This window comes from Papilio polytes, unplaced genomic scaffold, assembly GCF_000836215.1.
Source record: "Papilio polytes unplaced genomic scaffold, Ppol_1.0 DF824493.1, whole genome shotgun sequence".
Classification (NCBI taxonomy): Eukaryota; Metazoa; Arthropoda; class Insecta; order Lepidoptera; family Papilionidae; genus Papilio; species Papilio polytes.
The window spans coordinates 803,036-830,077 of NW_013524711.1; the positions used below are offsets into that span (position 1 = coordinate 803,036).

The 27,042-nt window shown below is 35.2% G+C and overlaps 1 protein-coding gene across 1 annotated transcript in view; it reads left to right on the plus strand.

Moving 5' to 3' along the window:
* Nucleotides 1–778: 778 nt before the first annotated feature.
* Nucleotides 779–27,042, plus strand: part of LOC106101055 (oligouridylate-binding protein 1) — a 40,108-nt gene continuing 13,844 nt past the window's right edge. Inside the window, exons 1-4 of the mRNA XM_013280188.1 lie at nt 779–1,101; nt 20,015–20,102; nt 24,833–24,908; nt 26,238–26,340. Coding sequence (XP_013135642.1) covers nt 882–1,101; nt 20,015–20,102; nt 24,833–24,908; nt 26,238–26,340 — 487 coding nt within the window. The 5' untranslated portion in view covers nt 779–881. The remainder of the gene's footprint in view (nt 1,102–20,014; nt 20,103–24,832; nt 24,909–26,237; nt 26,341–27,042) is intronic.

Consider the following 27,042-nt stretch of genomic DNA (forward strand, 5'->3'; position numbering starts at 1 on the left):
TCTTTGTTGCCTAAGATGTCAGTAATAACAGCATATTTTTAAACAATTATTTTTTTAAATAAAAAGCCCTACACTTACGTCACGCTTTAGGCTATATATTTTCACGCCATTAAACTTAGGGGGGGAAATATTTTGGATAAAAACCCTAATGTGGGAAAGAGACCATAAGTTGCCGCCAACATTAAGAAAGCAAGGTTGTCATGCTTTGTCATCATGTCATGTCATGTCATTTTGACATTTGCAATTGATTTTATAATTCGATGCGGATGCCGCATGGGAAAAGCTAGGTTTATTATATGTATAGGTATTTAAATTTAGTAGCGCTTTCGGTGTAGAAATTGAGAAGCAAACGGTTAGCGTGGTATGGAGTTGATGAGAACAAACAAGTAAAAACGAGTATTTAGAATGAATGGGTACAAAGATAGAGGAAGACCGAATGTATGTATGGATTGTGTGAAAGATATGACGGCTGATAGAGATGGAAACAGCACATAATGCTGACCCTCCGTAAGGACAAGGGCTAGTGGATGATAATTTTATAAAACAATTCAACGCTTAATAAAACACTTATAACACATATAGTTTTATTTAAAAAACTTCGAAACAGGTATCTAATAACACTGGATTAAAATAACTCTCTACAATATACAAAATCTCTCTATTAAAAAGACCACACGAAATAAAGCATACAAAACTAATTTTAAAAATTAAAACTAATTTACAGACGTCGTAGAGTAGTTATATAAGAAAAAACTATTTTAAAATACAAAACAATTTAAAAAGAAAGTGGTGTAAAAAAATTAAAAACAAATTTAAAAATAACAATTCAAAATTAGTGTTATCATCCGACGCGAGATGGCGTCCATTTAAATCGGTTGTAAATGGTGGAAAAACGTGACGCGCTGCACAAAATGCTCACGATGTCAACATTAATGATGCCAGCAGCTACTATGACGACGATGACGAACGCTGGTCCTATCCCAGTGGCGGCCGCGACTAAACTGGAGCCGAAATTACTGCAGCTGCCCCATCCAGCTCTGATGCAGCAAATACCACAACAACAACATCACCATCAGCATCCACATGGCAACAACAAACTCGGTAAGTCGTAGACAACTATTTTATTGTTGTGTTGAAAGTCTCATTGTAATCCCGTCCCTTTTTGACCGACTTCCCAAAAGGAGGAGTTACTCAATTCCGTATTTTTTCATGTGTGTTACAGTATAACTCCGCCCCTAGTGCACCGATTTTGAAAAAAAGATTTGTAGCTCGAAATAAAGTTTATTATTATTACTAGCTTTCGCCCGCGACTACGTCCACGTGGAATTAAAAAACAAAACAAAAGTAATCACTGTGTTCTTCCACACTATCGTCTATATCTGAACCAAATTTCATTAAAATCATCCAGTTGTTTAGGCTACAAACTCTAAGAAATATTCATCCATCTATCTAAACTTTCGCATTTAAAATATTAGTATACTTCACTCCATATATCTTTATTTCTTATTCTCTATATAATACATTTTACAAGCTTTGATATAAAAATGAAATAAAATATATTATATAAAAAAATAGAGCACCACCGGCTGCGGAATCCGATGAGTCAAGCAACCAGTAGTCAGGGCTGCAGAGACAGGAACCTCCTCACTATTCGTGCGATTTCTAAAATAACCGCCTTTTGAATCGGGCCCTTAATCCAACTGTCTAGCGAGAGCTTCTTGAGGTGTTGGTCGAAGCTCTTCGCTAACCCGTGTACCGAAACGACTATCGGAATAATGGTAGTCGATTTCATACGCCACATGGCGGTAATCTCATGAGCCAAATCCAAATATTATTATGATTATTATAGGAAGGGGAAATATCTTTATTTGAATCTCTGTAGGATAAGGACGTACGCACACCTTTGAGTATACTATCGCCCAACTGTTGTACGATTTTCGTTTGTTTCACACTTTCAACTGTTTAGTTGCACAACTAAAAACTCTAGTAGTGTGCGCACCTTCACAAGCTCTTGGAATCAAAGCGAGACTTGACAGTTGAACCAACTCTTAGTGTGACAGTTTATATGGTTTTTTGTCACTTATATCCGGAACAGATTAACAGATCTCGCTGAATCATAATCAAATTTTGACGTATGACAGAGTTATGTGGAGGACAAAAACCTGTTCCTCCACTACGGGAGTATGATACGGAGAAAGATGATGGTGAAATTTAGCATTGTAGACTATAATCTATACTATTATAATAAAGCGTAAACACACACTTCTTTGTTGCCTAAGATGTCAGCAATAACAGCATGTTTTTAAATATATTTTTTTAACAGAAAGCCCCACACTTGCGTCACGCTTTAGTATATATGTCCTAACCCTAATTAGGGAAAGAGACCATAAGTTGCTGCCATCATCAATGAAGCAAGGTTGTCATCATGTCATGTCATTTTGACATTTGTAATTGATAATTTGACAAATGTAAACAATAAAATAAAATTTTCATAATTTCATGCGGATGAAGTCGCACGGGAAAAGCTAGTCTGTACTATATAGATTAATTCAGTTTTTTTGTCGACAGCTACTTTATAATTGTTAGTAAGGTTTCTTACTTGACTGATTTACTTGAGGACAAAGCAAGATAAGGACGTCAAATTAAAAGCAAATTTTAAATGCTATTTGCTTTCGCAAGTTTCGTTATAATTTAAAAACGGTTAATTAGCGGTTATAATAACCGTTATTAACAGTAGTTGAATGAACTGTTAGAATAATTATGTTTCAAAACCGTATTCCAGTTTCGCCCGCAGCGTCAGACGTCGTGTACAACCTAAATTAAATACCAACAAAAAAGAGTCTGGAAATGTAGTAAAACGGAGCTTGTAGCTTGAAATATAAATGGGGTTCATCAATTTAATATGAACCTTATGGAGGTGTTTTTACGTCTTTTATTTGAACAATGCGATGAACATTTAACTAGTAAAACGCATTATAGTAACGTAGAATAGAATTCATTATCTATAAAGTCACGTTTTACACAATTAAGACATCCGTCCCTTTCTTTCTTGTGTTACTTTATCTTTTTTCTCCCTCATTTACCAAAACGTTGCATATAATTCCACTGTTTAGTCTCGATTTTTAGTTGTGCAACTAAAAGGTTGAATTGGCTATGAAACAACCGTTTTGTCACAGGTATTCGCCCGCTCTTATAATAGTACGGTTCGTAAGTTTGTATGTGTTGATGTTACCATATAACAACAGAACGGCTGAAGAGAGCTGGAACAAAAAATGTAAATTATAGTTTTAATAGCGCAAAAACTACTCAGTTCTCGAACGAATACGGGCGAATATAGTATTAAAAAAATCTAATCAACGGCCATACAATGCGTGATATCTACATCACCATACATGTCATCATAAATAACGGTCGAATAAAAACGGCTACATTATATTTGCTATGAAGTTATAACAGTATATTCACCTGTCTTATAACGTTGGGCCATAAAATGTTACGACCTATCTGCCCTTTAATGTCTCTCGTTGATTTAATGGCCCCAATTTTAAAAAGATACACAAACTGTCACTGTTTCTGCAGAGTTTATTATCGTTCGATAATAGCGAAGGGATATAATATAAAAGGGTCTTGATCAACTTCTGACAGTGGTAGAGCCCGCTTTAACATTTTTACACTGTAGGCTCGGCTCGCCCGGTGTAATACCACAACCACACAGAAAACAGCCGCGAAGTGGAAGCAATTCCGCGTTTTTTCTGAGGAGTGTGGTACCGGAGGGCCTTTTTTAGTCCCTTTCCCGTGTTACCCTTTCGCCATAAGGAAAGGATTGGTTGGGAAAGTGGATTGGACGATGGAGGAGATGCATTGGAAGGGTAGATATCCTTTTTGTGTGCGTCTTCTCCGTCGATTAAGAGTAGGCAACGCATCTGCAATTGCGAATGTCTGGGCAGCGATCGCTTCACCATTTTGACGGAATTAGGTGACCCCTTGCTCGTTTCCTACTTTATTGTATCAAAAACTTTTATTATATGTGAAAATTTTAGTTCCTTCTATCACTATTGTAAAAACTTCTTTCTATATTCATTTTAAAATCAGTCCTAATATGTACAATCAGGTAATTTGACGGTATTTCTCCATAAAGATCAAGCGAAACCATAATAAATATTTGCTTTTAAATGTGTTACGAAAAAAAAATATTATCCCTCGTAGTCGTTTTCAAAACTCACTACTTTATTACTTAGTTAATTGTAAGAGACAGATTGAGTCGTAAAGAACAAGTCAATTTTTAAAAGTAGATCACCGCAAAGTACCCCGAATGTACAAGACAAGCAGAACAAAACGTTTAACAAGTATCGCAACTGCATTACGACAGCCACAAAGAGAATTATGCAAACGGGTCAGAATTTGCCACCTAGAGGAGGTTGGTTTTGTAAAAGAGGGTGAAAACCACCTTTTAAACTCCTACCTGAGATAGGTAGACAAATTTGACTTTACTCATTCAGCGCCGCCACCTGGCGAGTTCATTCAAAACATCCATCCATCGTAACTTTCGCATTTATAATATTAATATTGTTATATACGACCTGTTGCCCGCGACTTCGTCCGCGTGGTATTAGAAAACATACGAACTATATAAATTACTAAAAGCTACGTAATTCTCGGGAACCAGATATTTCTCGGGGATGAAGCTTATTCCATGTGTACTCCAGACTTTGTTTTATATCTGTGACAAATTTCAATAAGATATGTTGAACCGTTGCAGAATGATCGAGTAAACATTAAAAAACTAAAGTAATGAATCTTACGGGAACCGTAACTAATCCCGGGATAAAAAGTAGCCTATGTGTTCTTCCAGACTATGCTCTAAACCTGTGTCAAATTTCATGGAGATCCGTTCAGCAGTTTAGGCTACAAACGCTAACAAACATCCATCCATCTAAACTGTCGCATTTATAATATTAGTAAGATTACTTACATTTTATGATATATGATATGATAATAATTGTTAATGTATTATTTAAATACCTCGTGAGTTTCATTTTGAATAATAATTAGTGATATTACAGTAATCATATAAAATTAATATTTAAGATATAATTTGTAAGAGAAACATCATTAATTACTTTTGTGCTATATGATAACATAATTAAGTAAGTAATTATTTAAAGATTAGCTGTTGCCCGCGACTTCATCCACGTAATCTATACTATTATAATAAAGCGTAAACACACTTCTTTGTTGCTTAAGATGTCAATAATTACAGCATATTTTTGAATAATTATATTTTTAAGAAAAAGCTCTACGCTTACGTCACGCTTTAGGCTATATATTTTCACGCCATTAAACTTAGGTGGTAGATATTTTGGATAAAAACCCTAATGTGGGAATGAGACCATAACTTCAAAATTCAAAATAATGTTTCGAACCAAAAAAAATTTCACCACGCGTGTCGAACTTGAAACTCCCCTTAACCCGGTGTATCGTCCCCTACCCTGTACCTCCCCCGCACCCTCCCCTCCCCTGGGATGGCCCGCATCATAAATTTCACTAATTATAACTCACTCGCTATGACCTACATTCCCGGACACGTAGCAAGTTAAACAGGAGTTATTCTGCACTCATATTAAATGATTTATTTTATTTTATACTAGCTTTCGCGCGCGACTCCGTCCGCGTGAAAAAAAATAATAAAAAACGGAGCATACGTTACTGACTGTTCATGTAGTTTTTTTAATAGTGAAGAATTTTTAAAATCGGCCCAGTAATTTTTGAGTTATTTCAATACATATTAAAGTACAAACTTACAAATATTTCCTCTTTATAATATTAGTATAGATAATTTTTTTTACTCGAACGATAAGGTAATATTTTGTAATAACTGAATCTATTTTCTCAAGTTTTTTTCGATTCATAATTTTTCCCTTATGTTGGTTCGCTGGAGTTTACAAGACTGATTACAAGACCTACGTTTGAGAGCATACACAAATCTGAAACTAAATTATCGCACAATTGTTTAGTCACGCTTTGTTTCTGATTAGCTTATATGTAAGTGATTTTAATTGTGCAAATAAACAATTGAATAGCCTGCGAAATAATCGACAATAGACAAACGCACAACAGTCGTGCGATATTTTAGTCATAGGTGTACCTGCTCTAAAGCAACCAAAACAAAATAAACTTAAACAAACACAAACTAATGCAACTAAGCTTAAGTAAATTAACTTATAACTTAACATTTATACAAGTTATTTGACCATTCGTGTTTACAGCCTCCCTTTGGAAATCCCCACTTCCCCAATTGGTTTTTAGTGTTATAACATGAAACCCTTTGGCGTATCTACCCCTTAACACAATTAAGAAACTCATTCCCACCCTGAGGGGTGAAATTAAATAACACAAACTTAGATTCCTTATCAACCGCGTCAAATTAGGAACAGCTGCGGAAATAAAATAAATACGCACATAAAAAAATATATTATATCAAAGTAAACCATTATTTACTTTTAAAAACAGACTTAAAATATATTCAATGTATATTACAAAGCTCGTTTTTTTTTAAATTACATATCTAAATTACAGAATTAATCTGCGAATACAAATATTTTAAAATGTTAAAACTTTACGTTGCAGAATAGCCCTCACGACAGAAAGGTTAAAATTAAAAACGGTAAGGTGTGGTTTAGCGTGACAACGTCCTATAACCTCCTATAACTTGTTACCACGGAATTACGTGACACTTGAATTATTATCGAAACCTAGCCTAGATTACTTCATTTCGAATGTTGCTATGTCGAAATAATTTAGATAATTATAGTAAGAAAAGTATATTCGAGCCGGTAAAAGGTGTTATTTGTTATTATGTAAGAGCGTGCGCACATCTCAAACTAACGCACAACTGTTTAGTCACGCTTTGATTCCTATGAGTTTATATGGCCTGAACACTGCTCAATTTTTAGTTGTGCAACTAAACAGTTGTACCTGCGAATCAATTCGACAGTCGACACACAACAGTTGTGCTTAGCTTAGTGAAAGATGAGCGCCCGCTCTTAGTGCGCAGATAAAAAAATGAACTCTCATGCTTGTATGTAACAGCATACAGCCTAAACTACTGAACCTATTTTGATGAATGAGGTGTCATTAGATTCGTCTTCTTCTCCGGAGTGTCATAGAATGTTATAATGACACAAAACATTTACAGTTGACGTGAGAAATGAAATTGTAAAAAAATAGTGTAACAGCGAGTTGAAATCGTAATAGCCGTATTTTTTTTTCTTAATCTTTATTTCGATATTGTCATGTATTCTATGACTAGCTGTTCCCGTGCGATTTCACCCGCATAAAATTATGAAAAATTTATTTTATTGTTTACATCTGTCAAATTATCAATTACAAATGTCAAAATGATATGACACAATGACAACCACGCTTCATTGATGTTGGCAGCAACTTATGGTCTCTTTCCCACATTAAGGTTTTTATCCAAAATATTTACCCCGTAAGTTTAATGGCGTTAAAATATATAGCCTAAACCGTGACGCATATATAGGGCTTTTTATTAAAGAAATAATTATTCAAAAATATCCTGCTATTGCTGACATCTTAGGCAAAAGAAGCGTGTGTTTACGCTTTATTATAATAATAATATAGATATTAAATCAGTCGGAATTTTTGGTTTTTCAAATTAAGATTAGCTTATTAATTAATTAAATTTGTTCTATCGCTTATAATTTGTACCACACCCCAACGGTGTCGCAAAGGATCGGCTAACGAACCGCGAGAGTCGAGCCTATATACAAATTAATACAGACTGTTGCAATATTAATACAGTTTTAAATTTTAAATTTGCCGACATTTAACAGTCGACTGATTTAAAAATTATGCATTTAAGATTTTAATTTATGTTCGCTTTATTATTCTTTATTTAAAACTAGCTGTTCCCATGCGACTACATCCGCATAAAATTATAAAAAAATTAATTTTATTGTTGACATTTGTCAAGTTATCAATTGCAAATGTCAAAATGACATGGCATGACAAACCATGGCAACCTTGGTTCCTTAATGTTGGCAGCAACTTATAGTCTCTTTCCCACATTTGGGTTTTTATCCAAAATCTTAACCCCTAAATTTAACAGCGTGTAAATGTTTGGCCTAAAGCGTGACGTAAGTGTAGGGCTTTTTATTAAAAAAAGAGTTATTCGAAAATATGGTATATTTGCTGACATCTTAGGCAACAAAGAAGTGTGTTTACGCTTTATTATAATAGTATAGAAATTTAATCACTTATTACATTCAAAGTTAATTGGATATTAATTGACAATACACGAAAGCGAAGCGGAATTACTTTTAATTGACGACAATCTGACGTTAAGTGTATCGAAAGTAAAAGCTGTAATAAATACTCTATTCTTGAAGTCTACGTACTTGAAAGGTCCAAGCATATGCAAATATGTTTACTTACATTATTAAAACGATTTAAAAATATTAGTATTTCGACTATGTCACATCATACTAATATTATAAATGCGAAAGTTTAGATGGATGTTTGTTAGAGTTTGTAGCCTAAACTGCTGAACGGATTTCGTTGGAATTTGGTATAGATATAGATAATAGTATGGAAGAACACATAGGATACTCACTTTTGTTTTTTTTTATTTCACGCGGATAAAGTCGCGGGCGAAAGCTAGTCAATACATAAAAAGCGGCACAGAAATCCGTTGAGTAGTTTTAAAGATATGCATACCTACATAAAGACAGACAGCCAAACCGTTTAACCATTGTTTCAAGGACATTTCCTTGCTGGCGTCTATCACTGTTAAGTTTTCATGCTTAGTTCATGCTTAGGCCCAACTTTAGTCCCTTTTCCTTCCCACCCATTTTCTCATAGAATAGGATGGAAAGGGAAAGTGGATTTAACGGTGACGATTACGCATAGAAAAGGGAAATATCCTCTTTATGTGCATCCCCTTCTTCGTCAATTATGCGTAGGCAACGTGTCTGTAATTGCGGATGTCTATGGGCAGCGGTCGCTTCGCCATATTGGCGGATTCAGGTGACTGTTTGCAAACTTGCCACCTTATAATAAAAATAGTTAGTTCATGTTAAAACTACTTACTCCAAGTTTACTAAAACACATTGAGAGTGTTGAAAAATGGAAAACGAAACGTCTTTCGATACAAGATATCGTAGTAATAAAATAAAAAATTCACACCCTGTATATGCGTTTATCCGAATTGCGTATAACAGTAAACTCGTGACATTAGACTTTATTGTTTTAGCAATAGAGTACAAATTCCTCTGAACTAAACGATTTGCTGAGACGTTACAGTTTTGAACTTTAGCGATTTGAATTCTATGGTCTTTTTCTTGTTGTTGAAATGTTAACTCTATTGTATTGTTTTAGAGTACAAAATCGCTTGATCTTTTTACGTGTTTCCGTATTCCTGTTTTGAGTGCGAGGAACATTGGATAAATGCGTTAGTTGAACGAACGACTCAAAGAAATGGAGACTTCGTCGAAAAAACCCCATATATTTGCAACATTCACCACAAAAATAAGTACAAATTTTATATCTCAAATGCTTTGTACAGTCGCGGCAATCAGCGATGTTCCACTTCAGGAAAAAAATGCTCTGTTTATTGCAAAGAGTCAAAGTCCATATCTTCCTACAAACTAATAAGATAGCATGAGTGCAAACGAAGGAATAATAATTTAAAAAAAACCCTGTCATTTTTTCATACATACATTTATAAGTTGCGTTGTATTTTTGTTACGCGTTTCGTTTAAAAATGTTCAAATGATTGTTGCTTTTAGGGAACACCGACAGTTTCCACGAATGTATTTGTTATCAAAATTCATATGACAGAAAGTACTAAAATATGTTCAATAGCTGTCTTGTTCCTTCTTCATATATGTTATCTTCTGTCTCTTGTGAAACATTGTCTTTTTTATATTATAAGGTGACAAACGAGCGGCCACCTGAATCCGCCGATATCGCGAAGCGATCGCTGCCCAGACATTCGCAATTGCAGATACGTTGCCTACCCTTATTCGACGGAGGATACGCACATAAATAGGATATTTCCCTTACCCATTCGTCTCCAAAATCAACTTTTCATTCCCATCCTTTCCTATTGAGTAAAAGGTGGAAAGGAAAGAGGACTAAAATTAGGCATCCGGTACCACACTCATCAGACAGTACGCGGAATTGCTCCCACTTCACGCCTGTCTTCTGTGTTGTCGTATTACATCGGGCAAGTCGACCCAATATCGTATCAGGTAACAAAGCGAAGGGCGTGTCCTATAAGCTAGGTAACTTAGGTCATCCAGGCTAATTATTAGTCATTACATATTACTGAATGCTTTGACATATTAATTATACTGTAGCATGTTACGAATTAATTAGAGCAAGCGCACACATTGACAAAACTATCGCACAACTGTCGTGCGATTGTCGAGTGTTTCGCAGCCAACTGTTTAAAATCGAATTGAGTGTCCCGCCATATAATCTCATAGGAATCTAAGTGTGTCTAAACAGTTATGCGATAATTTAAACAAAGGTTAGCGCACGCTTTTAAGGTAGAATTCCACTTATCATTTATCTGTTATCTAAGACTTTCTCGGGGCAGTATTAAAAAAAACTGCGAATTTCACGTGGTCATTTTTCAATCATGAACCGTATCCCGTGGGTTACTCCAGACTATGTTTTATCTGTGCTAAATTTCAGTTAATTTAATTTAATTAATTTAATTTTTAGTAATTAATGTATGAAAAGATTTTTCCTGCTGTTTCCGATGCCCATGATACAGGCATTGCCTAGTGTAGGCATCACCAGATTACTACATTAACCACAATTTGTATTTATCTTTTAATTGGTATAAGTGTTATTGTAATTGTTAATCTCTTGTTTTTTAATCAAATTATTTCTATTTCTATTTAATTAATAATTGTTGCGGAGTTATCTAGTAAAAAATTAATGTATCCCACGGGAACCGTAACTATTTCCGAGATCAAAATCCTATGTGTTCTTCCAGACTATACTCTACATGTATGCCAATCATCGTTACCGTTTAGCAGTTTAGGATACACATTCAACAAACATCTAATGGATGGATGGATGGTATTTGTTAGAATAATCTAGACTGCTGCACAGATAATGGATCTCGACGAAATTTGGCATAGATGTAGAGGATAGTCTGGAAGAACACATAGGCTACTTGCTTTTGTTTATTTATTCCACACTGATGGAGTCGTGGGCGAAAGCTTGTGAGTTTATAATGAGGCACATACAGCGTGTTTTTGGCGAAAGTTTAAACAGTTTATCAGAGATTTCTATACAATTGTAATCACCCTTTATACGAGTTATGAAATCTGAATATTGTTCGAGACGACAATTACTCTTCGATTCATCGACGTTCAATTCTTCATAATTTTAATGCAGACGTTGGAAATCTATTCAGTAATACTTGAAATTAAAATTTCATACTTCTGAAATTTGAAAGAATATTGACCTATCAGAGAATCGATAAAATTTATAGTATCTCATAAAACAAAGCTCTTTGTGACATATATTCCCCTAATTCTTTTTAAATTATGAAGAGGATAAAAGAATAAGACATCTGACGATGTAACTTGTGACATCCCTAATCTATCGATACTGAATTCACATCACTATTCGACTTCCAGTGACTAACGCAAGGGCGTCAAAGTAGGCGGAAAAATCGGGTCATTTGTTCTTCACTTGCCTTTCATCTTGTCACAGTGTCCCGCCTCGGCCCCGGCTGTGATTTGGCCTCTTGTCTGACGCTTTTAACGATTTCCTAGTATTTTTAACACTAAATTATATCCCCGGCTTCAATTGTTAAAATATTTTCGTGCTAATTTTAGCGATGACGTCACAAATGCTTTATGAAAAAATTTCGTGCTAGTTACCCTATACCTTACTAAGAAATTTGATCGAAAAGAAACGAAAAGACTATCTTGCTAATACTATAAATGCGAAAGTTTAGATGTATGTTTCTTAGAGTTTTTAACCTAAATTGCTCAACGGATTTCGTTAAAATTTGTCATAGATGTAGAGGATAGTCTGGAAGAAGACAAGGATTACTCATTGTTGATTTTTTTTAATTCCATGCGGACATACTTGCGTGCAAACGCTAGTATGTGACTAGAAAGTTCTACATTAAGAGCAGGCGCTCACTTGACTAAACTATCCCACAACTGTTCTGCGATAGTCGTATGTTTCGCAGCTAATCCAACTGTTTAGTTTCTTAACCAAAAATCGAGTAGTGTGTTCACCATATAAGCTTATAGGAATCAAAGCGTAACCAAACAGTTGTGCGATAGTTTAGTTTCAGGTGTCGCGTTCTAAGAAAGCAAAGAAGCACACTTTTCCAACAAACAGAGCGTCAGTTCTACCCCATTTGAACCGACGCCAATCTCCATAGGGGTGGGGGGTGAGCTTTCTTTAGACGTCGAAATATTCACCGGATACATTATTTGGGGCATGGGCATTAAAAAAACAAACAAAGCCTTCTTTCAGTGTAAGAGGAACAGAAAAAACAACGTACACTTTGGCAAGCTCCCGTTTTCACAATGAATCAAGTGATAAGCGTGAGCGGTTTCAATTTAAAATTAAAAATGACATTTGAATACAATAATTTTAACGAAAATTTAATGGCGGTATTGTTAAATGCAATCCAGTCAGTGCGTTGTTGTGCGTGTTTTTTTAATAATTACATTATATAAGTACAGTAGTAAAAATCTGTGGTGTAGTACTTACAGAAATATTGCCTTGTTTCTTGCAACGAGACGCTCCGCCTCTTATAACAAACTAGCTGTTCCCCAGCAGCTTCATCCGCATGAAATTATGAAAATTTTATTTTTTTTATTTAAATTTGTCAAATTATCAATTTCAAATGTCAAAATGACATGACATGATGACAAACTATGGTAATCTTACTTCCTTGATGTTGACAGCTTGTAGCTTATGGTCTCTTTCCCATATTAGGGTTTTCATCCAATTTATTTACCTCTTAAGTTTGATAGCGTGAAAATATATAGCCTAAAGTATGAAATAAGTGTAAGGCTTTTTAATAAATAAATAGTTATTCAAAAATATGCTGTGATTGCTGACATCCTACGCCACAAAGTAGTGTATGTTTACGCTTTATTATATTTGTATAGAAGTATAGATAATAAATTAGTGTGCAGTGAATTGAAATGGCTAATAAAAAGCAGTTAGACGGGTACTACTGACCAACGCTTTCAAAATAGAACACTGCCAAATTCCTTAACTGTATAATTACCGACGTTACGCTAAAGAAACGTAATAATAGATGTACATCTGAACAAAAATATTAGCTGTCACCCGCGACTACGTCCGCGTGGAATTAAAAAAAACAAAAGTGAATTGTCTGTATGTTCATCCAGACTATCCTCTACATCTATACCAAATTGCATCTAAATCCGTTCAGCCGTTTAGGCTATAAACTCTAACAAACATCCATCTAAACTTTCGCATTTATAATATTAGTATGATGTGTGAAGTCGTGCGTTGGTGTAGAGTGGTTGACTAGGCTATAGTCACATCTCATTTAGGGTAGACTTTAAGCTACAAGAATGGGGATGTAGGACGAAATAAACTGTTTTCTTTTTACATTGAGACAAATGGTACAAAAGTTACGACATAGCCAAGATCAGCTTAATGTAAGTTTTCACCTGATTAACGTACAAAAAATCTTTTTAAAATAGAATGTTTGCTTTTGAATCTTTAAGAAAACAAGGTTAGTTGAACAAATCCGCTTAATTTATTCTAGCTAAAGCTTGTCCATTGAACCGTGCAGGGATCGCGCATGCTTCAGTGACGAAAAAGAAAGGCGTAATTGAAATATTTGGCCTCTAGTAGGGCTGCCGTCTTTGACACGAATTCTTCAAAACGTACGGTACATTTTCGAAAAATGTATGGATCCAGATGTGAGTACGAACTGTGTAGTCCCTACGTAGGAGAAAGTATTGGCAACCCTATATATCTTTAAGATATTCAATGATCACTTAAAACGATAAACATTAGTTTGAGAAACTCCTAGTTAAAATCTATGAGAAGTATTTGTATTGATACATATTGCTATTTATATTTAAAAGGCGTTTCGATGTGAACATTTTTTAGTTTTTCTTTTTTTATTAAATTTGTTTATAAATTAATATGCTTTCTAAAAGAAATAGGTTAATTATTATTTAGTAATGTTCGTTAGTTAAGAATAATGTGATTTATTTGTATTTAAAGGCTGAATAATTAATGAAAAATGATGATTTTATAATTTTACGATTTAAAATTTTTCTTTTCTTTCATAGATTAGAGAAATATCTTAATGTAGAATAAAGACTGTTTAAATAATTACAAACGTCGGAAGAAAGGCTGTCAAGGGATTTAGAGATGAGTCAAGGAGTTAAAAGATTACACTAATATCGTAAAAGAAAGTGTTTTTGCTAAAAAGGAGACTATCTTAATGGACTATTATTAATCTCTTGAGACTTAAAAATCATCCTTAAGCCATCTTAATTTATATATCATACTAATATTATAAATGCGAAGTTTAGATGGATGTTTGTTAGAGTTTGTAGCCTAAACGACTGAACGGATTTCGATAAAATTTGGTATTGATGTAGAGGATAGTCTGGAAGAACACATAGGTTACTCGCTTTTGTTTTTTTTTTAATTCCACGACAAAATCGCGGGCGAAAGCTAGTGTAAAATAATGTGTTGAGGATATTTTTCGTTTATTTTCTTAAGTATTATATAATGACAGTTTAAACTGAACAGTTTGACTGTGCTAAAACTGACAGTTTCGATATTTAGGGCATGTCCCACCACTGGCTGATAGAAGCTCAGATAGCTTATGACATTACTGTCAGATAAGATGACATAATCCGGTATTGCCATCACGTTACACATTGGATTATTATCAGACAATTTATAATTAGGTGGGACAGGCCCTAAGTAAATTAACTATAGGGCAAATTGTCTTATGAATTTCTAGAAGTTAACTAGAGAAGTTCCCAAAACAGCAATATTATCTTCTCTTTGATAAAACTTTTTGTCCGACTTCCCAAAAGAAGGAGGTACTCAATTCGTCTGCATATTATTTTTTTTAACAATTCGTTTTTGTACGTGTTTCTAGGCAATAGGAATTCAGTAGAGAATTTAAAAATATCGTCGAATTGTGTTTTAAAGTTTTTATCATCAAACAAAGTTACGGGCGTTACTTTGTAAGTTTAACAAAGGTAAACGCGGCGAGCAAATTTCAACTTAAAACAATCCACTTTCAAACACAAACGAAAGTGTACCGTAAGTTTAACACAATAGGGTTGAAACTTCTTTGTTGTTGTAACCTCCAGAGGTTTAAAACATTTCGTAACGCAAAAATTTTTCAAGTAATAAAATTGACGATTGGTGCATGAAATTTCCCAATGGTTTCAGATCGGACGTTGTTTTATTTTATTCTATTTTCCATTGTACGTTTACATATTCGTTATAAAGTGTGTTGATTCAGTTTTCTATTGGGAAATGTGAGGTCCAAAGGTTTGTTTTTTCTGTCCTCGCTTCGTTGGTTTCTAATTGTATTATTTGTTTAACGAAGCTATTCTATTGAGAATAATGGATGACCTTTACGTACTGAATCTATACTATTATAATAAAGCGTAAACACACACTTCTTTGTTGCCTAAGATGTCAGCAATCATAGCATATTTTATCCAAAATATGCTGTGATTTATCCCACATTAGGGTTTTTATCCAAAATATTTACCCCCTAAGTTTAACGGCGTATAAATATTTAGCCTAAAGTGTGACTCAAGTGTAGGGCTTTTTATTAAAAAAAGGATTATCCATAAATATGCTGTAATTGCTGACATCTTAGGCAACAAAGAAGTGTATGTTTACGCTTTATTATAATAGTCTAAATAAACGTAAAGAACGACAACATCACGCATAGTTGGAGCCTAATTAATTAAACGTTTGTGAAACTGTGGACCGGTTTGAAGGATCAGCTCACGGAGTGTTGAATCGCTGAGCTGCAACTCAACTACATTAACAGCGAGCTGTCGCTTGCAAACTTCGTTAGGGCACAAAAAAGGTTGCCTATAACATTCCCGTGTGCATCAGCTACCTTCCAGTCAAAGTCCCGTCATAATCGACCCAGCCGTTGCGTAGATAACCCGGAACAAACGCGGCTTGCGGACAGAAAAATCTGAATTTTTTCAATATTAACATACAGACACAGCAATGTTATTATATGTAGACTAGCTTCGCCAGCGACTCCGTCCCCGTGAAATTAAATGTTAATAAGGGTTAGAAAGTTAATTGTTGTGAGTGACATAAGCTATATTCTTAGTAACTAGCTGTTCCCGCGCGGCTTCATCCGCTTGAAATTAAAAAACTTTATTTTATTGTTTAATTTGTTTAATTCTCAATTACAAATGTCGAAATACCAATAACCTTACTATGGCAATCTTGCTTCCTTGATGTTGGCAGCAACTTATGGTCTCTTTCCCACGTTAGTGTTTTTGTGCAAAATATTTGCCCCCTAAGTTTAATGACGTGAAAATATATAGCCTAAAGCACGACTTAAGTGTAGGGTTTTTATGAAAAAACGAATTATTCAAAAATGTACTGTGATTGCTGACATGTTAGGCAACAAAGAAGTTTGTATTTACGCTTTATTATAATAGTATAGAATTCACGCAGGCGAAGTCGCGGGCAACAGCTAGTAACTATAAAGACTGATCCGGAAATTGCCCGGTGACATGCCACTCATTTAAATCATAAATAGAAGCATCATACTTCGTTTAAATCATACAAAGCTGATCCGTGAGCTGCAATGATCCGCTTCATTCATTCGCGAACTGATCTGCAGATCAAATTTAGTCGACTTACCCTACTCTATAATTAATGAACACTGTAAAAACTTGTCGGTGGGGGCTTAGGCGACGGGTGGCGTACGCGAAATGGGTCACGCCCTGCGGCGTAGCAATACATAATGCATACCCCGGATTTACATGCGTCGTGATGAGGTCATGCGAGCTTGTTAGCTGGTAACGAGTGTACCTAAATATACAATAGACACTTTCTATATACCATAGACATGTTGTAATCATACTAATCATACTTCTTACTAACATTATAAATGCGAAAGTTTAGATGGATGGATATTTGTGAGAGTTTGTAGCCTAAACTACTGAACGGATCTCCATGAAATTCGGCACAGATGCAGAGCATAGTCTGGAAAAACACATATACTACTTTTTATCCCGGAAATAGTTACGGTTCCCGTGGGAAGCATTACTTTTATTTTTTAATGTTTACTCGATATTTCTGCAACGGTTCAGCATATCTTATTGAAATTTGGCACGGATATAAAACAAAGTGTGGAGTACACATGGGATAAGGTTCATCCCCGAGAAATAACCGGTTCCCAAAAGACACGTAGTTTTTTGTTATTTACATAGTTCGTCTGTTTTCTAATACCACGCGTATGAAGTCGCGGGCAACAGCTAGTCTAAAATAATCTCAGTGTTTTATAGACTTACAATCATATGGAAATTTTTTGATATTCGGGCGTTGGCAAGTATTTTAGTGTTACCAGTAAGAAAAATTTCCCAATCTATACTTCTATACTAATATTAAAGAGAATAGATTTGTATTTTTGTATGTATTGAAATAACTCAAAAACTACGACCGTTTAAAAAATACTTTCACCATTAAAAAGCTACATTATCACTGATTAACATAGGCTGTTTTTGTTACTTATTAATTTCATGCGGGCGCAGTCACGGGCGAAAGCTAGTATGTACTATATAAGGCTTACTTGTATATAGTATATTCGAGGCAAAGATGCGAAGCGACGATTTATATAAGAAAGTGAAATCGATATGTAAAATTCAATTACATTTCAATAATCTTTGAAAGCCTGCGTCGAATGTAGCCAAAGATAGGGTTGGAGATTGTATTGCTCAGGTATATTTTAATGTTAAATTTAGTTTTTTTTTCAGCCTATTACTTATTAAGTATTATATTATAAAGCCTCAAAGAGTCTAAAAAAAACTATAAATGGTCTTAATATTTAAATTAATCTTACTAATATTATAAATGCATAAGTTTAGATGGATGTTTGTTAGAGTTTGTAGCCTAAACAGGTCACCGGATTTCGATGAAATTTGGTATAAATGTAGAGGATAGTCTGGAAGAACACATTTACTACTCACTTTAGTTTTTTTTAATTCTATGCGGACGCAGTGGCGGTCGAAAGCTAACTTAAAATATAAAACAAAAGTCTATTTGACATTTGTTATTTTAAATTTAAACTAGATGGCGTGGTTCTCAATTTTAATTTTTAATGTCATTATCTTGCTCAGGACTAAGAAATATGTGAAAAATGTATCTCATGGCTTCCTGATTCTAGTACAAAATACAGGAAATAAAATACAATCTTTCTAATACTGTAAATGCGAAAATTTAGATGGATTTAAGTTTGTTAATTTATAGCCTAAACTGCTTAACAGACCTTGATGGAATTTAAATGTATAGTCTGGAAGTCATAGGCTTATTACTTTTGTTGATGAATTCCACACGGTCGGAGTTTAAAAGGTAGTGAAAAATAAATAAATAAAATGCATATAACAATTTCGAAATTTTTTGCCAACCCTACGACCGGAAACGGAATATATGGAGCAATCAATGGATACGATGTTACTGGAGGCGGATTTAATATTACGAATAATTTGGTTTGATTTTGCTCACTTTACCAATTTATTTATATGTGCTATCATCCATCTGAATCCACTCCTTTCACGCATATCCTCTTTCAATACATTCTTTCTTCGGTCTTCCTCTACCTTTGTAAACATCCACATTCAATCTTAACACTTTCTGGTTTATGTCATCGTCTCGTCGCATATGTCCATACCACGCTAACCTTTTGCTTCTCAATTTCTCCACCACTGGCACTACTTTCAAACTTCCTCTAATGTACATATTCTTAACTTTATCCATTCCTCACACCACACATCCATCTTAACATACGCATTTCAGCCACATGCAATCTCCTTTCATCCGCAACTTTTTATTTCATTTTATTTATATGTGCAATACATTACAGATATAGGGACGGGAAAACACTTACCAGTTACTGACATGAATATGCTCGCCTTAAGATATCTTACTAAAATTATATATGCGAATGTGTAGATGGATGTTTGTTCGAGTTTGTAGCCTAAACGGCTGAACGGATCTCGATGAAATTCGGTACAGATGTAGAGGATAGTCTGGAAGAACACATACGCCACTCTTTTTTGTGTTTTTTAATTCCACGCGAACGGAATCGCGAGCGAAAGATAGTAGACTTGTAAATAGAATAAGGTATACTATGCACACACTACGTAGGGTTAAGGGCAGGAAGTATTTATAAACACATTTTAAATATACATGCAGCAGAAGCGAAAACATAAATATAACTGAATAAATTGCGCGATAGTCAATAGAAATCATATTGCGAGGTATTGCGTCATTTCTCCCGCATCTCCCCTTCATCTTTGACAGCTGTCAAAAAGCGAGGCTAATTGACGCGGATGTTTTGTGGCAAAGACATCTATCTATACTATTATAATAAAGCGTAAACACACACTTCTTTGTTGCCTAAGATGTCAGCAATTACATTATATTTTTGAATAATTCTTTTTTAATAAAAAGCTCGGCAATTACGTCATACTTTAGGCTATATATTTTCACGCCATTAAACTTAGGGGGTAAATATTTTGGATAAAAACCCTAACGTGGAAAAGAGACCATAAGTTGCTGCCAACATCAAGGAAGCAAGTTATAGCAATTTAATCTATTTTAGTGCCGGGTCTAGAAAGACCTGTCATGCACTGGCGGAATTATTGCATTTTGGCCCATGTCGCAGTGAGCGTGTTAATATAAACAAATATATAAAGATATCTAATTGAATTTCTCTTTGTTACAGAACACTATCATATCTTCGTTGGAGATCTAAGTCCTGAGATCGAGACGCAGAGTTTACGAGACGCTTTTGCACCTTTCGGGGAGATATCGTAAGTTACATACTGTAGTTACTTATCCTATACTTAACTTTTTATATAATATAAGGTGGCAAACGAGCAAGTGGCCACCTGAATCCACTGAAATTGAAAGCGACCGCTCTCCATAAACATCCGCAATGGAAGATGCGTTGCCTACCCTTAATTGACGGAGGAGGAGACGCACATACAGAGGACATTTTCCCTTCCTAAGCGTCTCCTACACCGTCAAATCCACTTTTCCTTCCCATCCTTTCCTCTTAAGAAAAGAGTGGAAAGGGAAAGGGACTAAAATTAGACCCACAGCACCACACTCATCAGACGAAACGCGGATTTGCTTCCACTTCACGCCTGTCTTCTGTGTGGTCGTGGTATAACACCGGGCGAGCCGGCCCAATCGTGCGAAGATGTTAAAGCGGGCTCTACCACTGTCAATCTATACAAATATTATAAAGACGAAGTATTTGTATTTCTTTTATGTATTGAAATAACTCAAAAACTACTGGGCCGATTTAAAAAAATCTTTCATTATTAAAAAGGTACTTTCTTGATAGATAACATAGGCTACATTTTTACTTTTTATTTCATGTGGACGAAGTTGCGATCAAAAGCATCATACTAATATTATAAATGTGAAAGTTTGGATGGATGGATGTTTGTTAGAGTTTGTAGCTTAAACGACTGAACAGATCTGGATGAAATTTGGCATAGATGTAGAGGATAGTCTTGAAAAACACATAGGCTACTTTCTTTTGTTTTTATTATTATAATATCACGCGAACGGAGTCGCGGGCGGAAGCTAGTAATATATATATTATTAACTGCCAGTAACAGCTATCATTTCCAAGTGACCTTACCCTAATATTATAAATGTGAAAGTTTAGATGGATGTTTGTTTGTTTGTAGACTAAACGACTGTACGGTTTTCGATTAAATTTGGTATAGATGAAATGGATAGTCTGGAAGAACACATAGGCTCCTACCTTTTAGTTCTACGCGAACGGAGTCGCGGGCAAAGCTATTCCATTTATATTAATCAGTGACTTTATGTAATAAAGAATGTCTTTGGTAAACGAATTCTCTCTATACCCAATCTGTTGAGAACATTTACTTAAGATATAGAGCTTATAAAATATGCAATCAACTGAATCGTAAATATGAGCAATAAATATAGCGTTTCTCACTTGGACCAGCGCCAATAAGGAGAGGTTACAGTGATAAGCATAAGCGTGCAACTACACGAATGTTGTATAATAAAATTGTTTTATTTCTATGTATTTGTGGCGAATTAACTCAAAAACTACTTTAATGTGAAAAATTCTTTCACTATTAATAAATGTAGACTATCTATATTAATGTTATAAAGAGGAAATATTCGTATTTTTGTATGTATTGAAATAATTGAAAAACTACAAGGCCGACTTAAAAAATTCTTAATTTTTAGAAAGCTAATTTATCTGTGAGTAACATAAGCTATTTTTTTTATTCTAAGGCGACTAAATTGCGAACAACAGCAGTATTTAATATATCCAATAATGTTAAATGTTTAAAAAAATAAATGTTTGCACAAACTACTTAAAGAAATACAAACCGTTATTGATAGACGTACTTTAATTTTTTTTTTTTAATAACGGGATTTTTTCTTGAAAATAGTATTAAAAAAATCCCCGCTGTTTATAGGACCCGACCCTTATATGCATCTGTCAATGTAAACACACCCTTACGAATATTACGTCATTTCATAAGTTGTTCGTATGCCAAAGTAGATATTTATTATTTACATTTTCTGCTCACGTCTAAGTTACGCAATTTAGTTTTTATTTATTTAATTAAGTTATACTTTTCTTTTTTTCTAAAACTAGCTGTTCCCGCACTGCTTCATCCGCATGATATTATAAAAACTTTATCTTATTGTTTACATTTGTTTACGTTCAAATTTTCAATTGCAAATGTCAAAATGACATGACATTACAAATCTTAGCAATCTTGCTTTCTTGATGTTGGCAGCAACTTATGGTCTCTTTCCCACATTAGGGTTTTTAGCCAAAATATTTACCCCCTAAGTTTAATGGCGTGAAAATATATAGCTTAAAGCGTGACGTAAGTGTAGGGTATTTTATTAAAAAAAGAATAATTCAAAAATATGCTGTAATTGCTGAGATCTTAGGCAACAAAAAAGTGTATGTTTACGCTTTATTATAATAGTATAGATTAAGAGCTCGCGCACCTTTGATTAGACTATCGCAGAACTGTTTAGTCTCGCTTTGATTTTTTTTATAAATTACGAGCTACGTAACTTGTGTTTTACTCCGTTAAAACTTATGTCAACTTAACATTAATGGGCATTAGTTTATTTATCAAGTAAATTACACGTGTTTTTTGCTCGACATTATTTTAAATGCTTCCATTAAATTGTGGACATAATGAAGATGACTGAAGTAATATTTGTGCGTAAAAATGTGACGGTAATTTACCCTGAATACCGACCTTAAGGGGCAAAGTCATTTCCTCCTAATGAAGTTTTTGTATATACCTACTCACTGCCACAATCAGTCAGGCTTTCGCCCACGACTCCGTCCGCGTGGGATTGAAAAAACGAAAGTAAGTAGCCTATGTGTTCTTCCAGATTATACTCTACATCTATACCAAATTTTTTCGAAATCCGTACAGAAGTTTAGGCTACAAACTCTAACAAACATCCATCCGTCCATCCATCTAAACTTTCACATACTTACTAATATTATAAACGAGCTGTTGCCCGCGAGTTCGTACGCGTGGTATTAGAAAACATACTAACTATAAAAATACAAAAAGCCACGTGTCCCTCGGGAACCGGACATTTCTCGGGGATGAAGCTTATCCCATGTGTACTTCAGACTTTGTTTTATATCTGTGCCAAATTTTAATAAGATATTGTTACGTGTAAATATTCTTTCCATGAAGTATCAGTTCTTCATCCCCGACAGTTAAAGTTCTTCTCGTAAAATCTATCTGAAAGCCTGCGAAAAACACAAGGTGAATCTTTACAGGAATTTGAAGCTGATGTTATTCGTTTAGCTCGGCTCGCTTACCCAGCGACTCCTGAGAACGTGTTGGAGCGCTTGGCTATTCAAGCATTTTTGGACGGTCTTCGGGATCAAGAAACAAGAAGAGCGTTAATTTTAGCTCGCCCTTCGAAATTGGTCGACGCGCTGGCTCGTGCGTTGGAGTACGAAGCAGCAAAAGACACATGCAAAGGCTCATTACAAGTTCGTAGGATGGAGGAGGGCCATGAGGATATCACTATCGGTGAGGAAATCATAAGAAGGGTAGTTAAGGAAATGATGCCTGAGAAAAGACATTTGAGATGTTGGCACTGCGGTAAATTAGGTCACGTACGCAACAGATGCTTGGAAGATTCCGACAAATTTGTAAAGAAGTCGCAACGTTGCTGGAATTCTAGAAAATTTGGACACACATGGAACAACTGCAAAGAAAACAGTGACCAACAAATTTCGACGACGTCGGAAAACAACGAAGGGTTGATGCGAAGGGGCGTTCATCGACCTTCAACGAGAACTACCCCATTGCATCCACAGTCCGATGGAATGGTGGAACGGATGAATAGGACCATCAACAGGCACCTGGCGAAGGTAGTTTCTGACCACCAAAGGGATTGGGACCAATATCTACATTTGTTTTTGTTGGCGTATCGGTCGGCCATACACGAATCGACAGGTCAGAGTCCAGCGAATGTTATAATGGGAAGGGACCTTCGTTTACCGTGTGATCTGAAGTTTGGTTGTCCACCCGGTGAAGAAATCGCGGGAGAAAGCTACGTGAATAAGCTACGCCGGAGAATGGAAGACATACATCAAAGAATATTTACACGTAACACTATGTTGAACCGTTGCAGAATGACCGAGTAAACATTAAAAAACTAAATTAATGAATTCCACGGGAACCGTAACTATTCCAGTGATAAAAAGTAGCCTATGTGTTCTTCCAGACTATCCTCTACATCTATACCAAATTTCGTCGAAATCCGTACAGAAGTTTAGGCTACAAACTCTAACAAACATCCATCCATCCATCTAAACTTTCACATTTATAATATTAGTATGATAAGGACGCGTACACCATTGACTGAACTATCGCCTAACTGTTTATTCTCGCTTTGATTCCAATAAGCTTATATGGAGGTTATCCTCGGGTTTAATTGTGCAACTAAACAGTTGAATTGTCTGCGAAACAATCGACAATCGCACAACCGTTGTGCGATTGTCGATTGTTTTATATAGTTTGTCTAAATATGGTAGGTTAGTTTGATGATTGACGCATATGAAGTATCGAATTAAATTTGTATGAAGGCAAATGCCGTACTTAGACAGGTATCGTAGTGACGAAACACGCAGCGAACAATTAGCAACTATCGATATTCGGTTTAAATAAAAATTATCGAAGTTAAATAACATTATTATTTTACTAATTTAGGGATGACATAATAGCGAAATCCAATTCGATTACGTATGGCTGTAGTAGTAATTAATATTTATTCACTCTCATTACTTGTAATGGTTCTGCAGGTCATTATTAATTTGAGAAAACAGTGTTATAAATATGAATCTATCGATTCCAACTTGTATAAAAATAAAAATCGAAAAGATTCATGCCTATTTTCACACAAACCGTCTCTACTAAATTGACAACTGTATTGGCAAATTAATCTATCTTATTTAGTTTTTTTATGCTCATTTTTGTTACAGAGATTGCCGAGTGGTCCGCGACCCGCAGACTCTCAAGTCAAAAGGCTACGGATTCGTCTCGTTCTTAAAGAAATCGGTGAGTTTAAACAATAAAATATACCAGTGTTAGACCACCCCATCTTATTAGTGTGAGCAAACGAGCAAGCGGCCTGAATCCACCGAAATAGAAAGCGACCGCTGCCCATAAATATCCGCAATTGCTGATGCGTTACCTAACCTTCATTGACGGAGGAGGAGACGAATCGCGGAATTTCCACTTCACTTCTGTTTTCTGTGTGGTCGTGGTATTACACCGGGCGAGCTGGCCCATTCGTGCGAAGATGTTAATGCGGTACCACAGGGTACTAATAGCGTTAAAATTGGTACTGCTTGAAGAAACCAACCTAATCTAACCGCACAGGTGTGTAGGCAGTTTAACTGCTGTTAACCAATACTGTTAGAGCACTAAACTATCGCACAACTGTTTAGTCTTGCTTTGTTTTCTATCTCATATGGAGGGGCACACTATTCAATTTTTAGTTGTGCGAACAGTTGAATTGGCTGTGTAACAATCGACAATCACACAATAATTTTGCGATTGTTTAGTCAAAGATGTGCGCCCGCTCTTACACTGTATTGATATATATTAGACAATTTAATTCACATTTCACCTTTCATTAGGTATTACGAAATTAATTCCTTTGAGATAAATAAATAAGTAAGTAATAAAGAATGTATGATTTAATTTTCTTGCAACATCTCGAGAGACGGAATAATTAATGGCGGTATGGATCAAAGAATTCAACGTTTTAATAATAAGGTAGCGGTTATATTGAAGAAGCGGAGCGGGAAAGGTAGCGATTACTGACTTATTAGAGCGGGCGCACAACTTTGACTTAACTTTTACATAAAAGTTGTGCGATTGTCGTTTGTTTCGCAGCTATCAACTGTTTAGTTGCACAACTAAACATGTAGTAGAAACCTCCATATAAGGTCATAGGAATCCAAGCGAGACTAAACAGTTGTGCCATAGTTTAGTTTCGAATGTGCGCACGGCCTTACTGTACTTATTATCAGTAGGGTTTACATGTTTTGTAACAAAACTAACGGCTATATATTCTCTCACCAATCTTAGTTTGATTATGTTCGGATCAAATAGTTGAGTTGAATAATTTCCAATTATCATATTTCCTACCTTATCCTACTGCCGTAGGGCGAACCAGGTTTTCGTCGTCCAAATAACTCTATCATCCGTCATCTCAGTCATGTCATCTTTCACACAATACGTCTCTTTCTATGTCTACCTCTACCGGTGTACCACACTCATAACTAACGTTCTTGTTAAATGCGATTCATCCCTCACGATATGTGGACAACAATTTCCAATATCATAGATTATTAAAATAGGATTCAATATGTGTTCCAGGAGGCGGAATCAGCGATAACAGCTATGAACGGACAATGGCTGGGCTCGCGGTCTATCCGCACGAACTGGGCAACAAGGAAACCGCCCGCGCCTAAAAGCGAACGTAAGTTTCTTTTTACACCTTATATTCAGACGTGACAGACAGACAGACATATTTTTAAAATACGATTTTCGTTATCAGCAACGCAAAAACATCATCTTCCCGAAATCTAATTTTTTTCTTTTGAATTTTATTTTTTGACATTACAGACACTACAATGTTATTAACTACTAGCTGTTGCTCGCGACTTCGCCCGCGTGAAATTAATATATATAGCCTATGTTACTCACAGATAAATTACCTTTCTAACGGTGAAAGAATTTTTAAAATCGGACCAGTACTTTTTGAGTTATTTCAATATATACAAAAATACAAAAATCCAGATATACAAATCTTTCCTCTTTATAATATTAGTATAGAAGTGTAGATATATATGTATTTACCTAGCGTCTCTTTAGTGTTAGATTGACCATTCAACAGAGTAAAACTCAAGTTATGTAGTTCGGAAACGCATTTCTTGAATTATCGAACCAACATCAAACGATAGATTAAGTTTCAACACTGACAATGCACTCGACTGTACCGTATAAAGCAATATCAGAACGTTCCAATCCATTTCCTCAAGATTAATCCAATCTTAATTGCAATTTGGACGATGCGTTACGCTTTGCTGGGTAACTTCAAATTGTATAGGAAATACCAATAGCTTGTTCAATGCATCTTGATACGAATGCAAACACGATTGAAGTGATTTGATCCATCATA